General features: G+C 40.6%; 2 protein-coding genes across 2 annotated transcripts in view; both read right to left on the reverse strand.

Moving 5' to 3' along the window:
- The window catches only part of LOC131691198 (protein scalloped), a 294222-nt gene that overhangs the window by 185836 nt on the left and 87715 nt on the right, over window positions 1–20671 (reverse strand). The window lies entirely within an intron of this gene.
- On the reverse strand, window positions 15202–16421 carry LOC131691213 (hydroxysteroid dehydrogenase-like protein 2). Its single transcript, XM_058977446.1, has 4 exons — window positions 16265–16421; window positions 16039–16202; window positions 15737–15950; window positions 15202–15677 (listed from the first exon to the last, which is right to left on the reverse strand). Exons 1-4 carry the CDS (start codon window positions 16282–16284, stop codon window positions 15212–15214), a joined length of 864 nt encoding a protein of 287 aa, XP_058833429.1. The 5' UTR covers window positions 16285–16421; the 3' UTR covers window positions 15202–15211.

Below are 20671 nucleotides of genomic sequence, written 5' to 3' on the forward strand. Positions count from 1 at the left end.
GATACGATTATATTTACTGCTTCATGCTATCTCGTAATAGAAAAGTTCCTAATTAAATTTTATTATATTATAATTAACAGTCGGTCAGCAGGCACTAAGCAGGATAAACACAAAGTCGGAGGAAATCTGGATATCGTAGTCTGGAGAAATTTTACCAACGTTGATCTCTCCATTGGAGTGACTGACAGCTACATGGCTCGCGAAAAAGGGTATCGCTATTGGGAGAAATACCGCCGCCGAGGAACTCTCAGCACCAACTAGCAGATACAGAAGAACGATTAGCGTCAAGAAGGGTAAAAAACCATTCGAAAGTGGTTGTAAAGAAATTAATCATTATGGTCAACATTTCCGGATCGGTTAGTGTCGGTATTTGCAGCAGACCTGAGCGGGTCAAGCAAGCAAGAAAAAGCAGCAATGAAAAAAACATTGAACGATTAACAAAAAATAAAAAGAGCTAGAGCGCAATCCCTACAGAAGTAGTACCTTACAATTGATAAATGAGGATTGCGAGACACAAGAGATTTAGGTTTAGTCGGCAGACTAAACTACTGCAAACCAATCCGACACTACCACGAGCCAGAAGGCAGCGGCATCTGCTGAGGAACCCTTTACGCTAATGTTAAATCGGTACACAAGACTGGGCTCTCCAGGCCTCGGCAAAAATCTTCAAAATTTTAGGGTTTTTTTACCATTCTCTTATAAGAAACGTCAAAAAATCAAAACCATACCCTTAAAAATTTTCTGTGCACACGCCTGCACTGCAGATGAATCAGTTTGACCTGCCGGAAGTGTGAGGGAATGGTTATTCTGCAGTTAATCGTTACTCCAGAAATGCTGTGTTCCTGAGGGTAGAAGCTGAAGAACTTGCGTGCTAAATCCGCAGGCCAGTGGATACAGTCAAAAACAGAATTTCAAGTTCAACAGAGTGACTGTTGATTTTTAACATTGCCGTGTCCGTCCTTCTATTTACAGGACAGAACAGGGATAGGGTACAGGTACACATTGAACGCAAGTATACAAAAATTACTTTTATACAGTGTCACCATACATGAAATTCTGTATAGACTACGTTCAGTACTTTAAGCAAGGACGGAAGACCAATACAGAAGCCACCAAGAAAATACAATATACATACATCAATTAAATCTAGCAGTTCACAGTCCGAACACTTCGGCCACGAAGAGATCGGGAAGCAAACGGAACAAATTACAGCAACCGTTCGAAAGAGGTACAAGTGTACGGTGCTCTAGAATTCGAATGCAAAGTTGTACTGCTGTTTTCGTTCAGAGATAACCTTCAGTGGTAGTGAGGAGATTTATTAGCGGCGTAAATGAGGTTTGCAAAATTAGAGCACTTATCATACAAGAAGGAAATATGCATAGGCGAAACTAAAACTCATCCCGTATTCAATTCCACCATATACGCAATTGCGTGTTGATAGGAGTCGGGAATCCCAGTTTAGTAAAACAATACGTTTCCCGTAACAACACGAATGACTCTGTATAGTGTTACCATGTTAGGGTTATGATCATCGTTTATTATGAAGATCATACCATCGAAGTTCAGCTACATGATCTACCGCTAAATACAGCCGGTAGCACTATTTGCGAGTCAGAGAGGATAAATAGAGAAATTTCTCCCTAGATATTAGCACCGGTGTTCGAGTTATAAGAATGCTAGTTATACCTGTTCACCTATGATAATCAGTCTCCCACGTGTCAGTGCTGTACTCAATCTGCACATTAGGGACGATTAATAAATTACGTAACGTATAAACCACAAAATCCATCCCCATCTCTCCTCCCATATCACTGATTGCTACTCCTCTAGCATGTCACGATTTTTTATATTTTTTTGAGTAAAAAAATATCACATCGCCCTTCTAGCTAGTTTCCTCCTCCTCCCTTAAAGGGTTAATGTTTTCAATTTTGACAAAAAACGGAAAACTACGCTCTTTTGCGACAGATTTCAACGCAGTTTAAAATAAACTGCACAGCAAACACTCAGATGTCCGGAACGTGCGCAGTTTCCAAACAAAGCGGCAACAGATGGATAGTTTAGCACTACTTAGCACCCCACACGCTTAACCTTTTCAAGTGCCCATCTGGCACCACATTTAAGCCAAGTGCCGTTTTTACTGTTGGATTCAAGTTACAATTGGAGAAGAGTGTGGTAGAGGCAAGAAGCTAAAAAAAACGAACGTTCACATAGTTCCAATAGGATTTTAATTTAGACCAGATAGGTAGCCATACTATCGGGGGTCCATTTGGGTCGGTTGCGGTTTTGCCACGGTTCTCTTCTGTTCGAGAGAAGAGTGCTTCTGGCTGGCGCGGCTTATCCCCGAAGATGGTTATTACCTCTGAACTCTTCTTTCCTTGGTGGTGGCGGAGGTGGTTGTGTATTTCGACACGGAGCTTTTCCTCGCTTATAAAGTGTTGTTTTTATGATCGATTTCTAAATTGGTTACTTTGCACTTTTTTTCCTACTCCGCGACTCAACGCGATCTTCAGGTTGGATCCTAATCAATTCTCCTTCTTTCCTCAAACAAAAAACGAATCCAAGCGAAGAGAAGCTACTTGATTGCGGCTACGAAGCTAAATACAACGGGAGTTCGTGGCTTTTGACTTTCGTCGTCCATAAGTAGGGCTGCTGCGGGTAGAGTACCCCAGCATGAGACCCTTCAAGCTTCCCCGATCCAAGCAACCACCGACCAACCAACGCGCCATGACGCAACAAACGGTGATTTATTTCTTCCGCCACCAAGCCGAAGTCGAAGCAGCACCTGGAGGAGTCTGTAAACCTGAATATATGTATATTCCTTCGCTCGTCGACGAATCCCATCCCATGCATCACCCAGTCTATTGAGATTTTGAGACCCAAGTGGACGGTCTCGCTTATAAAGCATCCATCGTCTGACACAAAAAGCTCCGAGGGAGGAGGTTAGGTAAATGGTGAGGAGTGATGGGGAGAGAGAACTCAGGAGAAATCAATATGCATATCTTGCCTTCGAACAGTGCTGCTCTGCTCAGACATCGTGTAGGACATGGTTCTTTGATCTTTTGTCGTGCTCCGTCGTGTGTTCAAAATCTTAGGTCCCGTGGTGTGCGGAGTGAGAGGACTGGGAAAAACGCACTTTTGGAGAACAACTTACCGTTTTGATTCCAAATGCGGACACTTGTGGGAACTGTTGTTGACTATTGAGTGTTAGAAAACGAATGCGGAGTATTTTTACCAAATTTTTACCAATCTTTTCGGTTGTTTGAATCACTATAAATCACAAATCGATGTTTTTCTTGGCAAAAATGGTAAACACAAATGGAATGCTACTCGTCAAGATGACATTTTCCCAGCCTACTATTCGCTTATCTGAGCACTCAATAGCTTGTTCAAGGGTGGCAAGGGGTCCTTCAATAAGTATAACAGTTTAAGTAATCGTAATAATTTTAGGGATTTCAAATAAACATTCAAGTTGATAGTGAATTAAAATTCGCAGCAGTCCGAACATTCGAATCCAAACGGTACCGTGGTCCTGATTCTGACTTAATGTTTTGGCAGAGCATGGGGGTAGTGCATTGCATTGAATCATCGTGCCCTGTTGCGCACGCCATTATGTAAAGGTGCAACATTTCCGCATCCCGCTGTATGGATGGTCCCCCGCCGCGTCTCCCCCGAAACAAGACGATGACTTGGCGAGCTTTGCTTTGTGGAGGTGAAAAAAAAAAAAAGTTTTAGCGTGTACCGTTCAGTGCTGGAACTATTCAGGAACGATGCATGAGGGCGTGGGTGCAAGACTAACTGCATGAGACTAGGTTCTTGGAAGGTACTCTTTTACACCCATACGGAAGGTAAATTTTGATTTGAAGATTTACGACATGCGACATTTTAACTCTCTTCATGAGAAACATAACCTCATTTTCTGGCTTTTAACGATTAGCTAGAAAAAGCCACCTGCTAAACTTGTCACAAAAACAAAATTTTCATCCGAAGCGTAAGTCCCTGCGGGGGCGTCCACCTCATCCCTGGTCGGTTATAAAAACCGCACGAAGACGTCCAATAATAACATTTACGGATTCCGGTTTTTATGAATGACTCTGCAACTTCCAACTCTCACCGCACTCTGACACCCTGCAGTATCGGCGGGGTTTTTTTCTTCATTTTTTTCGTCTGTATGACGGCGGATGCTCCCACAGCCCTTCGCTGATTGTTAGCCTTTTCGATTTTCCTCCATTTTCGCTTCCTTTTGAGACGATTTATGTTTCCAACCATAAAAATCATAATAATACGTCGAGTAGAATAATGGCGAAACGAAATATGTATGGCGTATATCGACTGCGCGCCGATTTCTAATGAAAGGATTACATTGTTATACACGCGAACAGAGCAACTGTTCCAACTCTCGTGTCAGTCCCTTCTTCTTCTGTATACCAACAATAGCAACAACAACAACAACAACACACACTTCCAGCTGAGGCTGGGCCCTCAATTTAGTTCTTCTCGGCTTCTTTGCCCAGTGCCTATGCCTGTGTCTGGATGATGATGATGATGATGAGCGCAGGGAAGTGCACATCGTAGTAGGCTGGATTGGATGGATAGCCTTTTTTTTCGCTAGCTCGCTACTTGGCGCTGAACTCCTTCGAGCATTTGTTTTTTTTCTGCTGTGCTTCATCTTTCGAGATCTCCTCTTGGTGTGCGCACACACAAGGGGTTCAATAACCTTTTTGTGGTCTTCTTCGTCCTATTCCACTTTTTTATTGGTCTTCCTTTCTCAATCTCTCACTTCTCTCCAACTTCTATAAGGGCACTTTTGTTTGGTCTCTCTGTTCCACCAGTCAAGTGCGAAGGAGTCGTTTAATATTTGTTTACGTCATGCCGGTTTAGAGGTTAGAAAATTGTTAGCGCGGTTGAAAACGATCGGTTTGGATCCATCATTATCAATTATAGGCAAGATTAGCCGACTTGGAGTGTTTCCAAAACCGATTAAAGAGTGTAGCAGTGACCGCAGACAGTAAGGATCTCGAAAGTCGTTGATAGCTCTGATTATGAAACCCAGATTTCAGTTTGTTATCTTTAAATGAGAATTGCGAGTCCAATAGAACTGTAAGATGTTTTAACACGATAGCTCACTCAACCGTTTGTATGTTTACAGTGAATAGATGAATGAGAACACACTTATGGTCAGTTGAATTCATAAGCGCCAGTCCTCAAATAGGTAAATAGGTCGATGTAATTCCCTGCAGTTCTCCGTAGATCTGGCGAAAACAAACATTTCCAGGTTATCAACATAGCGGTTCAATGACCAGACAAACATCGTTCAAAAATATTGAAAACAGCTACGGTCCCGGATTACTTCCTTGTGGAACAACTGAATTGTAAGTAATTCTAACCGGTATGGTCCAAGCTTGACAATAAGGCCGATGACATGCTTACGCGATTTGCGAAGCGGTAGCGGTAAGCGAAGCGAATGCGTTTGACCTATCTCTTTGGTGTGTACATGTAGAACGCGCAATACTGTCATAGTAAAAGCGGGGCGAACGCGGCAAAAGTGCTCAGACGCGTCCGCAAACGCTTCGCTTTCCGCTTCAGCTTGTCATCGGCCTAAGAGGTCTGTCAACTAAGTTTTCTAGTCAACAGGTGAAGCGTGAAGAACAACATTATCAGTTAATTTCTGTTAATAACATTTGATGATCTACGCTGTCTAAATCTCTACAGACTGTGCCAATTTATGCATTTTGACAGTGTGATAAAGTATCATCAAGATTCGTATCTGTTGACCTTTCTTTGAGGAAACTAGACTGATTAGCCGTGTTTCTGCCGCCAAAAACACAGTTTTACTCCAGCCAAAAACGAAGTAATGCCACGATAATTACGTATATCACACAGATCACTTTCTTATTGGTTTGGAATAATGATCGGTTCCTTCCGCATATCAGGATCATGACTTGTTAGAAATGGCGGTCTGTGGAGCAGCAATGAGTTGCCACATTTTTTAAACAATTGTAGGAATTCCATCAGACCTAGTAGTTTTAGATCACTTCAACGTATGAATTGGATCAATAAGTGCGTGATAATGATTCCAATTTACGAATTTCATTATTCCATAAGAGTTAAGTTGCTGACATCTAGCACATCTCTGGGTACAGTTTGTAGCTTGACTAATAATTTCATCTGTTATGAATTGAGCTTTGGACACAGTGGAAAACTGAATTTCAAATAGTTTACAAAGCTTATCACGAGCATCAGCTGACTCTGTAGTAGGGAACGTAGTTATCATGACCATCCATTTTCCGCTCGTCATTTATAAAAGTCTAAAAGCTTGTTGGGTTCCGTTTTTAGGTAATCTCTCTTGCTTTGAGCATATCTCGTGTACAGCGAACAATTATTTATCCGATAGTTGCTACAGGCAGTGTTAAATTGACACTTTTCTACGGGGTATCGATGGTTGCTACATCTTCTGTTGAACAGTTGATTGTGGTCGAGGAGCACGTTATCATTTATCCTTCCTCGTGAACGTTGGAGACAATGATGGCTATCATGCTGTTGAGGTTTTAATCTGGGTTGGATTGGTATGAACTCCTACTTACCATTTTCTAAGCAACACTTATTAGATAACTAGCAGTCAAACATGATGAAGTCAGTGTACAATCCTCCAAAATTATCATCACAACGCAACACAACACAAACTAGTACCAGTGGTTGAGTGGATTTGACCCCTGGCTACAAGACGTTAAATTGATTGTCGTTATACGAACAGTTATTTTCTTTCAAATTCTATTCCATTTTTCTTATCCATAAACTACAATTCACTTTAACCGTTATGTCCGACAGGGTACTTCATGGAATTTCAGTGTTTTTCCTAAGTAGGCAATTGGTAGTCAGTGACATCTTAGAACATCGCCAAGCATAGTTTTTAGTGGCATTAAATTTATGATGAAGGAAGCGGGAAACTGAAAAAAATAGCTTCGGAATTTTTCAACCCAAGGGTATCCGGATACGTAAAATTTAAATCTTCATAATTATGGCATTCTTTAACCGACATTTTTGGATGCTTTAAATTCAGGAAATCATAGACGCTGTGAAAATGTTTGTTTCGACTAATATGCACAGTCACATTTTCATTTACTTTTTGACGACGTTCAATTAGCTAGAGATTGCCGAGTAGGAAAATTTAGAGCAATAGTACTCAAGTGAGAGCGTGGATGTTAAATATACAGATCGGAAAACTAGAAATGGCACCGTTAGTAGAAACAGGCTTAAAATCTTACGAACTAATCTTTGGTCTTCTGCTGGAAGGAGTCGAGCATTACTACGAATCGCTCAAGTCTATAAACATTAGGGTGGGGCGTTGTTATATGGAAAAACGTAATCATAGCCACATCAAGCGAGCACAACACTTTTTTGGTTCCTTTTGGGGTCCCAAACAACTGTGCAAAATTTGGGGTCGATTGGTGTTGACCCGGCGTAGCGCATTGCATTTGAAATTTGTATGGAGATTAGTATGGGAAAACCTACATTTTTGCATTTTTAATTCTACAGACTACAATTCTTCCTGTAGTAAGCCAACAATTAGATAGAAGTATAGTCCAGGATATGCTGAACAACTTTGCCGAAGAATGTATGGTGTTAGAGTGTCTCTAAGCCAAGTTATAGCTGTTCAAAGTTCAATACATCGAATTAAATGCCAAAAATCATTTTTATTGCCAACACTGCGGGTGTACCAATGGAATTTCATATAGAATTCCAAAATAACATTATATATTTTAGATTTACCACATTGGTATGTTTGGATGAATTATTCAAAAACCTTAGCTCAATTTCATGAGCGTAGGTAGTTTAGCAATAGGGCGTAGTAAGGGGTGAGGGGGGGGGGGGGGGGTCTTTAATATGTAGAAATTTGAACTGAAATGTTTTTGAGTTGGAATGTTCAGATGAATTATTTCAAAACATTTACACATTGTCCTACTCATAATAGTAACGATGAAATACAACATACTGTATCCCTTTGCCTTGACTTATATCAATAGAAGTTATGTTACAGACTGAATCAACTGATGTCCAGTTGATATGTCAGAGGATTGCATTGAATATATTTCAGTTTAATACGCACTATGATTTGATGGGATGCTCATTTCGATGCTGTTCGATCACCTGAAGCAAAATTGATGTGGGGATCTGGTGGATTTCATGTTGAAATCCAGAAATTAGCTTCACGTCTCGTGATCGAACAGCATAGAAATGAGCATCCCATCAAATCATAGTGCGTATTAAACTGAAATATATTCAATGCAATCCTCTGACATATCAACTGGACATCAGTTGATTCAGTCTGTAACATAACTTCTATTGATATAAGTCAAGGCAAAGGGATACAGTATGTTGTATTTCATCGTTACTATTATGAGTAGGACAATGTGTAAATGTTTTGAAATAATTCATCTGAACATTCCAACTCAAAAACATTTCAGTTCGAATTTCTACATATTAAAGACCCACCCCCCCCCTCACCCCTTACTACGCCCTATTGCTAAACTACCTACGCTCATGAAATTGAGCTAAGGTTTTTGAATAATTCATCCAAACATACCAATGTGGTAAATCTAAAATATATAATGTTATTTTGGAATTCTATATGAAATTCCATTGGTACACCCGCAGTGTTGGCAATAAAAATGATTTTTGGCATTTAATTCGATGTATTGAACTTTGAACAGCTATAACTTGGCTTAGAGACACTCTAACACCATACATTCTTCGGCAAAGTTGTTCAGCATATCCTGGACTATACTTCTATCTAATTGTTGGCTTACTACAGGAAGAATTGTAGTCTGTAGAATTAAAAATGCAAAAATGTAGGTTTTCCCATACTAATCTCCATACAAATTTCAAACGCAATGCGCTACGCCGGGTCAACACCAATCGACCCCAAATTTTGCACAGTTGTTTGGGACCCCAAAAGGAACCAAAAAAGTGCTGTGCTGAAAAAACGATCATTTTGCCCCACCCTAATAAACATGTCTCTCGACAAAGACAGACTTGCGAACCGAAGTCCGAACTAGGGCGATTTGTAGTAATACTGCCTAGATTCGACTCCTGCCAGCAGAAGACAAAAGATTTGGTTCTAAGATTTTAAGCTTGCTTATAATGTCCCTGTCACTTATAGTTTGCTGATCTGTATATTTCACATCCTTGCTCTCACTTGAGTATTATCGCTTTAAATTTTCATAACTTTCCCTACTCAGTGATCTCGAAGTCATGCAATGTCGTTGAAAAGTAAAAACGAAGCTGTGGAGATAAATAGAATGAACTGATCTGGTTTCAGGCAATTCGGATTTCTAGAGAAATGCTCCCGTGGGGCCGTCAAATTGCCATATGGTTCCGTTACGATAAATAATAGACTTCTGAGACAATTGCAAGAATTTTGATACCTACGCTAGAATTTTTTTTTAAATTTACAAATCATCTTGCAACACTGGAACATCTCTCCGGATATCAGGATTACAGGGAACCACATACATTCGTCCTATTCATATCCACACACGCTAAAATTGGATGAGTATCTCAATCCAGAACATCCACGTGACCAAATCAGTTGAAAAATGTCAGTTATGGGCTATTTAATTGACGGGTACCCGAGTACTTTTGTCTGCCTGTTGAAGGTGTTTTTGTATTGGACATAACGGTTAAAGCAGATTTGACTTACCATTGGTGGTATCGTGATACTCGTTGACTAATAACTAATATTTCTTTCAAATTCAATTTCATTTTTTTAACTATGAATAGTAATTCACTCTTGCCTTTCACTTACCTCACTTTTAAGTCGGTCCACAACGTCCGTGGTTTCAGTCGTATCTCGTCTCTTCCCTTGTAACGAAATAGAACATCCCAGTCGGTATAACACTGACAGTATTGCTTACTGCGCCATCTCTCCGTAAATAGGCTGCGGCTCACGAAAAAATTGAATTTTGCACACGCTGTTGCCTTTTCCACCCGATACATAACTCCAACGCTTAGACTGCGTTAGGTAAACTTGCCGACAAGAGTGAGTGAGTTGAGTAAATCTTCTGTTTTCCGGGAATCATGCCATGAGGTGCTCATCGGTATTAAAGATAGTGAGGGAATCTAAAAGAAACAAAGGCAGTGATTATATGTTAAAATACAGAGAAAATGGTTATGGTAGGCGGAGAACAGCATATTTAGTACACAGATGATGTATGCAAGTCGTAAGTAGAGAACAAAAACCACCACGTGCTCATGGTATAAACGAATGATCTTCTCCAGGCCTTCTTGATAAAAAAGCGGTAATAATTAAAACCCTGCCGATTGATCACTGAACAACCCTAGTGACACAAATCAGGTAAAATTGTACTAGTCATGAAATTAAGCTAATCGTTGAACAGGTGAGCAACCGGCTAAACGTTGGTTTTACTCTGGGAGCTCCACGCAGTGATCTTCAGCTAGAGCAGATCGGAAAACCGGCCAGACAGACAATCACTGCCTATCAGCAATTATACGTCAATTTTCTTTCAAATTCAATTCCATTTTTCGTAACTATGAACTGTAGTTCACTTTAACTCATCTTCACTTACCTCACTTACACTTCAGTCGATCCACAACGCCCGTGGCTTCAGTCTTATCTCGTCTTTTTTCTTTGTAACGAAATAGAATATCCCAGTCGGTATAACACTGACAGCGCCATCTCTTCGTAAATAGGAAAGCTGCGGCTCCTGGAAAATTTGATTTCTACACAGGCTCCACCTCACTCTTCGTTGCCTTTGTCACCCGATGAACCACCCGAAAAATAGCACCAAAGTGAATCGTTTAGATTGCGTTAGGTAGACTTACCGACAAGAGTGCGTGGGATGGGAAAATCTTTTGTTTTCCAGGAATCAACAAAAAGGGTTTTTTGTTCTCAAAGCCGTCAGTTAGGTATGTGCCAAACAATGTCCATCGGTATTAAAGATAGTGAGTAAATCTAAAAGATACAAAGCCAGTGGTTACATGTTAAAATAAAGAGATAATGGTTATAGTAGGCGGAGAGCACGATATTTAGTGCACATATGATGTATGTACTTCGTAAGCAGACGACAAAAGCCTGCGATACCATTCTTCTTTCAGCAACGTTGTGCAAGCCTAACAAATGACAGCGGTCTTCATACGGCGGCACGTTTTTGCGGATCACTCAATGGCAAGAAACGTAGTGCGTACCTGACAAATCGTCTCTAAGCACCTTCGATCCTATTGATCCAAACAGCTCGGTAAGGATTCCAAACAGCATTGTCATGGGTAAGTTCGTCTGATGTAGTCAACACGTTGTAGCTGATTTCCAGAAATACTATAATCACATGAGAAGGTGTTCCTAGTGCGACGAAAGCTGACAACACTGCATTTGGGAATGCACAAAACCATCATATTCCACACACACACACACACACCAGTCGTTGAGAGTATCCAGAACGGATTGCAGTACCAGGGATTCGAACTGGTTACGAATTGCGTAATACAGTTTAACGTTGTCAGCGAAAAACAGTTTGCCACCAGGATTAAAAATACCAGCAACGTCATTAATGAACAGCGAAAATAGCAGCGGTCCAAGTGTATTACCTTAAGGAACTCCAGAGCTTTTCGAAAAGTAATCAGACTGAGCAGTGCCAATACAAACAGCAACTTGACAGTTTTTGCAGTTTGGCAATTAGGATATCGTGATTCACTTTGTCAAATGCGTATTTCAAATCTGCATATATCACATCAACTAAAGTTTTTTGCACATATTATCCATGCAAAATGACGTAAGAAGCTCACTAGATTGGTTTCCATCGAACGGCCAGAATATAAACCATGCTGACAGGTGCTAATAGTGGTTCGTTAACCACTGACTCAATCAGTTTTGATTCAACTACAACCGAAGTAATTCCACGGTAATTTTTAACGCCTTTTTTTAAAAGTTGCGTGAGTTGTGCAGCCAACATGTTCGAGCATTTTTTTTTTCAATACAGCTACAGGCATGATACTCGGACCGGGATCGGAGGACGCTTTTGTCTTCTGGATAACCGAAATAACCATTTCATCGTCGATGGCGATGCCGAATCTTGACAGAAGACGCTCGTGCAAAACAGATGCACTTATGTTCAGCAGAGAAAGCTGCATCGTTGTCGAGAAACATTTCAAATGGAAGACGTTTCCATTCTCTTAGTGTTAACAAACGACCAGAATCCCTTGGGATTCCGACGCAAGTTCTGTTGTGTACGATTCACGTAACGTCTATAGAGAAACTTATAACTAAGGTAATCGTTAGTAGCGAGCTTGAATAAAGGGCAACGTCGATTTGTAAGAGCAATAAGTTTAGTCTGCGGAGAGTTCCATTAGACCATGGTGATTTCTTGGTAGGTTGATATTTTGGGACTGAAGCTGCAACAAATTCCCGAAGTAAACAGTTGTAGTGAGCTACAGCATCGGCAACATTCGCAAAATGTTACGCATTGGAGAGTGACGAAGAGCGGAGTAATCTGTGTAGACAGTGAACAAAGAACGGTTTTAAGCCACTTTAACATATCCGCCATGTAGATAGTCTCTGGCCGGACTATCATCACCAAGGAGTTTTTATTCTCAGGTGATACGATCCTTAAAAGCGCTGATCAGCCATGTTGGTTTTAGAAACGACAGCTAACAACATTGTTTACTAATTCTCTCCATATATTTGCTTGGATTTCAATGGGTAAACAAAGTTGTTTGCTGTCACTGCTAGTTACTGCTAAAGACGAATCACCTTAGACCTCTAAGCACCTTGATCATCACTTCCTAACGGAAGTGGGTCTTGAGTTGTCGACTGCTGTGTGCTCACCCTAATCCATCAGGTATTTCACAAGGAAGCCACCTTGTACCACTAATATTACTACTCTATTTCAACGATGTGATATCATCTCAAGAGGTCAAAAAATTGTATCTGTTTCATATTTTGTGCTTAGTAAAGCTGGGATCCATGTGCTGTGCATGACAAAGTAATTTTAAGACGTAGTACCTAATACTACATAATATTACTCATCTATTCTGGATTCGCTGTTCTTGGAACCTAAAGCTAAATATCATTTCCATTTGATATCTACGAAAGCAGGGAAGCATGAAAACATTCTAATGTATGCTTACTCCAACACAACACTCGAATTAATCCGCCATCAGGGGAATAAAAAGCATGCTCAGTCGTATGGCACAGTTAAGTTGCTAAAAAGTGGAAGTAGAAAGACTCTGATTCATAAAACCCCTTGTACTACTCTATTGAAGTATAAAATGCCAAGAAATTAATCAAATCACAACTGTAAAAAGTACTACGCAAATACCGGTTTTTAATGTGAAGTTTTTAGCCGATTGCTTAGGCGAAATGAAAATTTAAAAAGGATTATACTAAGTAAAAGTTATACAAGAAAAGTTGGATTTGATTGTTTCGTGTCCCACTCTTCAGTAACTGGCAGCAACTTGCTATCAGTTAGACTATATATCCAAACTAACAAAGCCACAAACTAACAGAAATCCCTAGATTAAAAGAAATTTCTCGATTTTCCGAAAATGACACACTGTTGGTGATACGAACAGGTTGATTACGAATGAAAAACAACTAAATAATAGAATGCATTGATATAAATTAACTGATTTGAAAACATTGGATCTCCAAATTGTACAGCATAGCACACGTCCTACTTGGTTAAGGTATATAAAGATCGAATCTATCACCATATGAAGAACAGAAGCTTTTTAACTGCTACTAATCATTATGTGCTGACTGGCAGAGTATGGCTATCTCATAATATTTAATACATAATTTATCTTTCAAAACAGCAATTTTCTTTCAAATTTATTTCAATTTTTCGATCCATAAACTAGAAGCTATTTTAACTCACCTTTTACTCACATCACTTTCACTTCAGTTGATTAACTTTGTAAGTTTGTCACAGTTTAGTACATTATTGTTGATGTCCGTGTTAGGGGAGCCAGTGTAGGAAAACACTTGCATCATCATCAATCTTTACGATATCGTTCCATTGCCACTGTGTTACGTAGAAAACATTGCCTAAATATTGTTTAGGGTTGAGACCTTTCATAATTATGTTTTCAAAATGGAACTCCATATCAAGCTTGTAGATGATGCCACCCAGATTGTATTAAAAAAAATTAGAGCGAACGCTATAAGGTTAACATAGCTTCGATAGAATCCAATAGGTTCGAATCACAAAAAATACCGACAAAAGCCGTCGCTTTGAGAATTAGATTTCTGCGATGGATGTTTCCAGAAAATTCAACCCAAAAGGTAAATTATTATTTTGTTGCGGCATATCATAGGAAATCCTAAAATTCTGATGGATGCTCAAATGAGTGGTCACTGAAAAAAAATTGAGAATTTAGCTTATCCAGCTTGAACCTATGGGAAAATTGAAAATAAAATTTTTGCCAGTTAAATTTCTAACTAAAAAACCAATTTTTGATTTGAAGTCCCAAATAAAACCAAGCCTTTTGATGTCGGCGATTGCCACTTGTTTCTGTCAGTGTACCCCTCGAAAAAAAACTAAATTCTCGCCCATTATACCGAAGATGCTGTTCGTCTCTCTTACTAGAATATTGTTTCTTTGGAAGCTATATAAAAAACCCAGAATCAAGAAATGCAAATTTAATAAGACCAAAAAAACCGAAGCAGAAAACATAATGAAAAGGGGTTAGCCAACAGTTTTGCTTTGCATCCATTCTTAGCATGGCTATATCGATGGGACCTGGGACTCGGTCTCCCCGAAAGAAAAGAAAAAAATGATTTCTGCACAAACGTAAAGGCAACCCAGACACACAATGGGTGCGAGGACGGGTGAAGAAGGCTTTTGAAATTTCAAGAATGGAGCTGCGAGCTGCGTTTTGAGGAATGTTCGTTATTTGGCCCGGTCGAATGAACGAGCAGCCAGCAGCTGGTCCGGTTGGGACAGCGGAATCTATCCGACCAAGGCGGCGGGGAAATGAGCCCTCAAAACAAGACACGATGGTTGAAGAAAAAAAAAACCTTTGACATTCCGTTCCCAGCGGATGTTTCGAATTTTGGGACAGTTTAAGATTAATAAGATCGATTTTAAGGGCCGTGGCTTCCCACGGTTTCACCGCGCTATTCAGTAACTACTATCGATTAATTCGATCGGAGGTTTCTTTCAAATTCCCGAATATTCAAAAACAACTAGCTTATCATTGATTACAGTTTTGATCTCTGTACTTTATCTACAAAAATGCACATTCGAAGTATCTTTTCGTTGCCCGGAATGCAGGAATACTCTCCAAAATCGGTGACCCCTTCCTGCTTCAGCACGTCTTCGTCGATGAAGAAGTTCCCGGTACAGGAGCGTGGATCTCTCGATAAAATAGCGTAAGCTGCATCACCCATTACTTCCGGATTTCGGGACACGAGCTCCGCTCCCTTACCGTACAGCATATCGACTGCGGCCGTATGGACGGAAGCGGCAGGCCACAACGTATTAGCAGCTATTCCATCCTTACGGAACTCATCGGCCATACCCAGTGCACACATGGACATCCCGAACTTTGCGATGGTGTAGGCGACATGCTTTCCGAACCATTCCGGAGTCATGGTCAAGGGCGGCGAAATGTTTAGGATATGAGCGTGATTGCTCTTCTTCAGATAAGGTAAGCATTCCTTGGAACTGATCGAAATCATAAACAAAAACAGTCTCATACAATTTCAATACAGTAAAATACTCACACCAAAAACGTTCCCCTGGCGTTGATACCGTTCATCAAATCATACCGCTTCATCTCCGTCTGCTCCGTCCCCGTCAGCGAGATGGCACTCGCATTGTTTACCACAATATCGATTCCACCGAATTTTGCGACCGCTGCCTGTACAGCCGCACGCACAGCCGCTTCATCCCTCACGTCAACGATGCAGGCGAGTGCCCTACCACCGACAGCCTCCACTGTGAATCATAGCAGGCCATTGAACATCGTTCGGGGAGCGCTACATGAGTAAACAAAATAAAAAAACGAAAAACAAAATCAACTCACCTTCAGCAGCCGCCGTGTAGATCGTCCCCGGTAGCTTCGGGTGCGGATCGGCCGTTTTCGCCGCAATTACCACGTTCGCCCCATCACGGGCCGCCTTCAGTGCGATCGCTTTGCCGATGCCTCGCGAAGCTCCGGTGATGAAAAGTGTGCGGCCGGCTAGTTTGCTGTTGAAATTTAGATACAGGTTTTACGGATTTTGACATCGCAAATCGGTACGATTATTTACCCAGTATTTTTGATTCCCATTGCGTACTTTAGTATGTGCAACTCTTGAATAAATCTTCTTGAAATACTGCTGCGTATATCAGCACCGCCACTTATCTGGGACTTGGAGGAGAGATAAAGTTACGCTCAGTCATTGTTTGCTTGGAAGTTTGCGGGAGAGCATCTCAGCGTGCTGGTGGTGTGAGGGCAACTTTATGCGCCTCTCTAGAGCGGATAGACAGAGCTGCCAGATTTCGGGAGTGATAGGATGACTGCGATCAATTATGAGATATTATTGCATGTTTTACACTTCACATACTTACTACTGTGTTGACTCACTGAGAACGACCCTCCAGTAATAATTGACTTATCTGGCAAATAATGATATTCTTTCAAATTCAATTTCATTTTTTATATTCATAAACAAAAGTTCACTTTAACTCACCTGTCACTTATACCACTTTCACTTCAGTCGAATGACCTAGGATCTATGTTGCAGTTAGTATAATAATGTTGATGACCGTGTTAGGGAAACCTGCCTAAATATTCACTTATTTGCCACTATCATTTACATAAATGTTTACCATATAGTTTTATTGATTATATGTTAAATTAACAAAAACTCTTCGCGATTCGGTTAGGATACTTTTAAACATTAAACTTGTAGTTATCAAAAACATCTGTGGAAATTAGCGGATATCTTCTGATAAATTCGTTGATTCTGAAATTTCAACAGACAAGACATTTCATTTCTGTGCCAAACTTTCAGAATTACTGCATCTACGTAAACCCGTTTCTGAGATGAATTTATGAATACATTTTTTATATGAAATATACATTCTTAAAATCTATCCTCGGTTAGATATTATCCATTGATATCATTCAGCTTCGCAAATCCGTTATCGGTGCTCCTCTGTGACTTACTCCAGTTTCCATCTACCGACCGGAGAGATCCAATGATTTATGATCTCGAACCATATTTTTCTCCAGAAATCAATATCAGCCCGATTCGATCTACCACGTCGAAGGCCTCCCCCCCTCCCCTCCGCTTCGGAACGAAGCAAAGGAGCAGCACCCAATCGATCGTTCCGTTCCGATAAAAGATTAATTATCGAACCCCGACTTAATTAATGTCGGGGACTGTGTCTCACATACACACACACTCACACCGGGTAGCACCTAACCTCGTCCATGTTTTCCGGCTATCGATCGATCTCGTATGTATATATCTCGTTCAAAGGATCAACGCGTTCTGTGCCTTTCCTGTCATGCCACCATGGGGCAATCGGGTTTGTAATCGAAACGTGCAACCTCATCATCATGTTAGAGAAAAACAGAAACACGAGGAGGTTGGTGGAAAAGTTCCCACGTAATTATGCAAATCAGACGAATATAAGGCGCAGGGATCTTACTGCGTCGTGACTCAGGTGACCAGCTGTGCTCCTCGAGGGGGTGACGAAAACGGTGAATGCGAAGAGCAGAGGAACAACAGACATGACCAAGGTAATTGTTTTTTTTTTACCTCATCATCCAGACGGGATGGAGAAGCGATGGGATGGGGTGTTTTGGTACTGCGGGAATAATTGCACCTCGAGGTGGTCAGTGGTAGGAGGTTTCATAAAGCAACGAGAAGCTGAGCTGTTTCCTGTTGGTCTGAGGATTTGTTTTTGTTTAGAGAATTGGGTTTGAATTTATTCGGTTCACGAAAGAGGATGCTATTACGGAGCTGTTTCTCCCTAGAGAGGGATTCGAACTAAGTCAAATTTACTATCAATAGCACAAGCAAGGTTCGATTACGATCTGGTCTAATCGGCAAACCTGTTTTTTTTTAATTTAGTGTCTACCTGATGACCAAGACGGGCTACTAATGAGATGGATTTGAAACACGAAGCCCGACTTATTACTGTAACTATGTTTTAAAGGAAAATTTGAAGTTATTTGCAATGTTGCGGTTTAGAAATAGTCCTACATTAGTCTAGTACCCACTTAAAAGATATGATTTTTTTTTTGATTTTTTTAACGAAGACTTATGCTTGGTCAAGATATTCAGAGGGTGGCTTATTTCCACATCAATGTAGCAGCAGTTGTATCAAGGACAGGGGAGAGAAGGCGTATCCAGGACAGGGGAGAGAAGTCGTATGGTGACAGGGAAAGAAGAGCAAAACTTGCAATTTCGCTCAAACGGGAGGTTAACGAAACAAACTTGCGCCTCAGTCTAGTAAGTCGTCGAGTATCGGATTGGCGGATGGTATGCTTTCGGACCCGCGGGGAATCCTTCAAAAGTCATCGGACCTCGAGTCGCGCTCGCTTCAGTTTCCTTCTATGCAGGCGTTGTGGTAAGGGCGACGGCGGTTACATAGTGGTACCCTGGCGCTGATCGGTTCCACAAGGCAGGAGGAAACTTCAAAAAACGAGAAATAAAAGAGAGGGGCTGAATTGGGATATTTACCGTTTTTATGAAAGTATAAATAAGGGACGTATAGAGGAAATCACGATTTGCCAGCAAATCTCGGACTGGGACATTGGGTGGTCTACCTCGGGCCCGAAGGGAATCCTTTAACTGAGACCTGGCGTCCAAATACCCGGCGCACACCCAGACAGCGTGCTCGATGTCGTGATAGCCCTCGTCACAAGATATGAATTATTGAGATAGGATAGATAATTACAATTTTTAGATCGCACATTTTTCGTAACAGGCATTTTACCCCCTGTATGAAGTGTGTTTATGTAAACCGTGAGCTCCGCCAACCAACTGATACTCGGTGGTAAATACACTGACAATTATAGGACCAAACTACATTTTAAATGGTTGAATATTAACTTGTAGAAATATTTGGTTTCGATAGTGAAGGAAGATAAAAACTAGCATTTATGTATCAAAAAATTGCTCAAATTTGCATTTCAATAATGTCTCCAAAACATTTTAGAATACATCATGTTTTTGATTCATGTACAATACACTACGCTCTATCTGAATTATGTTAACTTTTGAATCGTTCGCAAAACTTTCCGTTCGAAAGCACTCCTCACTCACAGTGTTGCGTAATTTACGAATGGTCCAATTTGAACCACGTGTATGTAAGAAAGTTGAAGTTCGAAATGCACAATGAGACAGTTTTTTCAATAACTAGACTATACACTGAGGCACCTTAAACTTTAATAACATATCACATAGAGCAAAGTTCCGTAACCCCCAGCTTCAAGTGATTCGACTGAACCACTAAAAAATTACGTCCATTACGGGAGAACAAAATCGCGATTGAATTTTGGCAGACCCGTCTTTGATCTACAGTGCGCGAGATAGAACAGTTGATGAAGGTGAAAATGGGACTTGTTCTTGCAGAAATTTCATGCATACAGCTACATCACACGAGACAAGTACAACTAATAACATTTAACATTTTAACCGAAACAGATAGCTTCGTAGCGAAGAATAGCATGCAAAATGACATCAATTATGAAAATGTCAAAACCAAGATCTTCATGTATATGAACCTTGATCTAACGGAAATTCGCCTACATGATTTGGCACCTCGTACGAGCACGGATCATATTAGAAGATTCATGTCGAAGTATGGAGAAATGGAATCCGTCTCTCGAGCGACAATTGGAGAAACTTTTATCCTGACTACATACAAGGAACCTTGGGGCGGCCGAGCAATTTTTTTTGTCGAGTGGGTAGTAATATTCGGAGATTTCTACCCGTAGCGACAAAAGTTCAGACATGGCTTAGGGTAAGGTGGGACAAATCCGATGGTTTTGGCTGTAAAATGCTAATTTTACAACGGATCAAGTCGTTGTATACACCATATTAAAGGTTAAACTGCTGCGCAACTTTCTGTGCATAGCATTTTATTCATGCCGCGGAAAAATTTTGAGATACAAACGTTTTACGAAAAAGTTCATTTTTGTTGTTTTTAAATATGGTGATGTAAACCCGACCCCTATGTTTTTGGTTGATTTAGTAGAGATATTACCCAAATTTAATGGTTTTACAATGGTAAATCAATGAATGTTATGTTATTGAATGATAACATGCAGAAAACGGAATTCGAATGTCAATCTTGGAATGTCAAAATCACGAGCAGTAGCACGTAAAGATATTTCCATTTGCGTCGCAGCAACTGCTCGACGAACACTATATTCATCACGTTCCTTTGCCTTTGTTTGTACGAACCAATTAAAATGCATTTTAATTTGATAAATAAAAAGTTTCATAGCAAAAAAAGTGGTCGGATTTGCCCCACCGGCTTTCATTTTGCGTTTTTCTGTTTTCGAGGGTTTCACTTAATACAACTGGCCCCTGGATAGTCTACTTCCGGACCAACCATTTAACATCATCGATATATGCGTGATCTGACTAAACAACACTTGGCCGTGTACAGAGGGGTGGGCGTAGCGTAGTTGGTGAATCGATTGCCTTGTACGC

This window comes from Topomyia yanbarensis, chromosome 1 (assembly GCF_030247195.1).
Source record: "Topomyia yanbarensis strain Yona2022 chromosome 1, ASM3024719v1, whole genome shotgun sequence".
NCBI classification, from domain to species: Eukaryota; Metazoa; Arthropoda; class Insecta; order Diptera; family Culicidae; genus Topomyia; species Topomyia yanbarensis.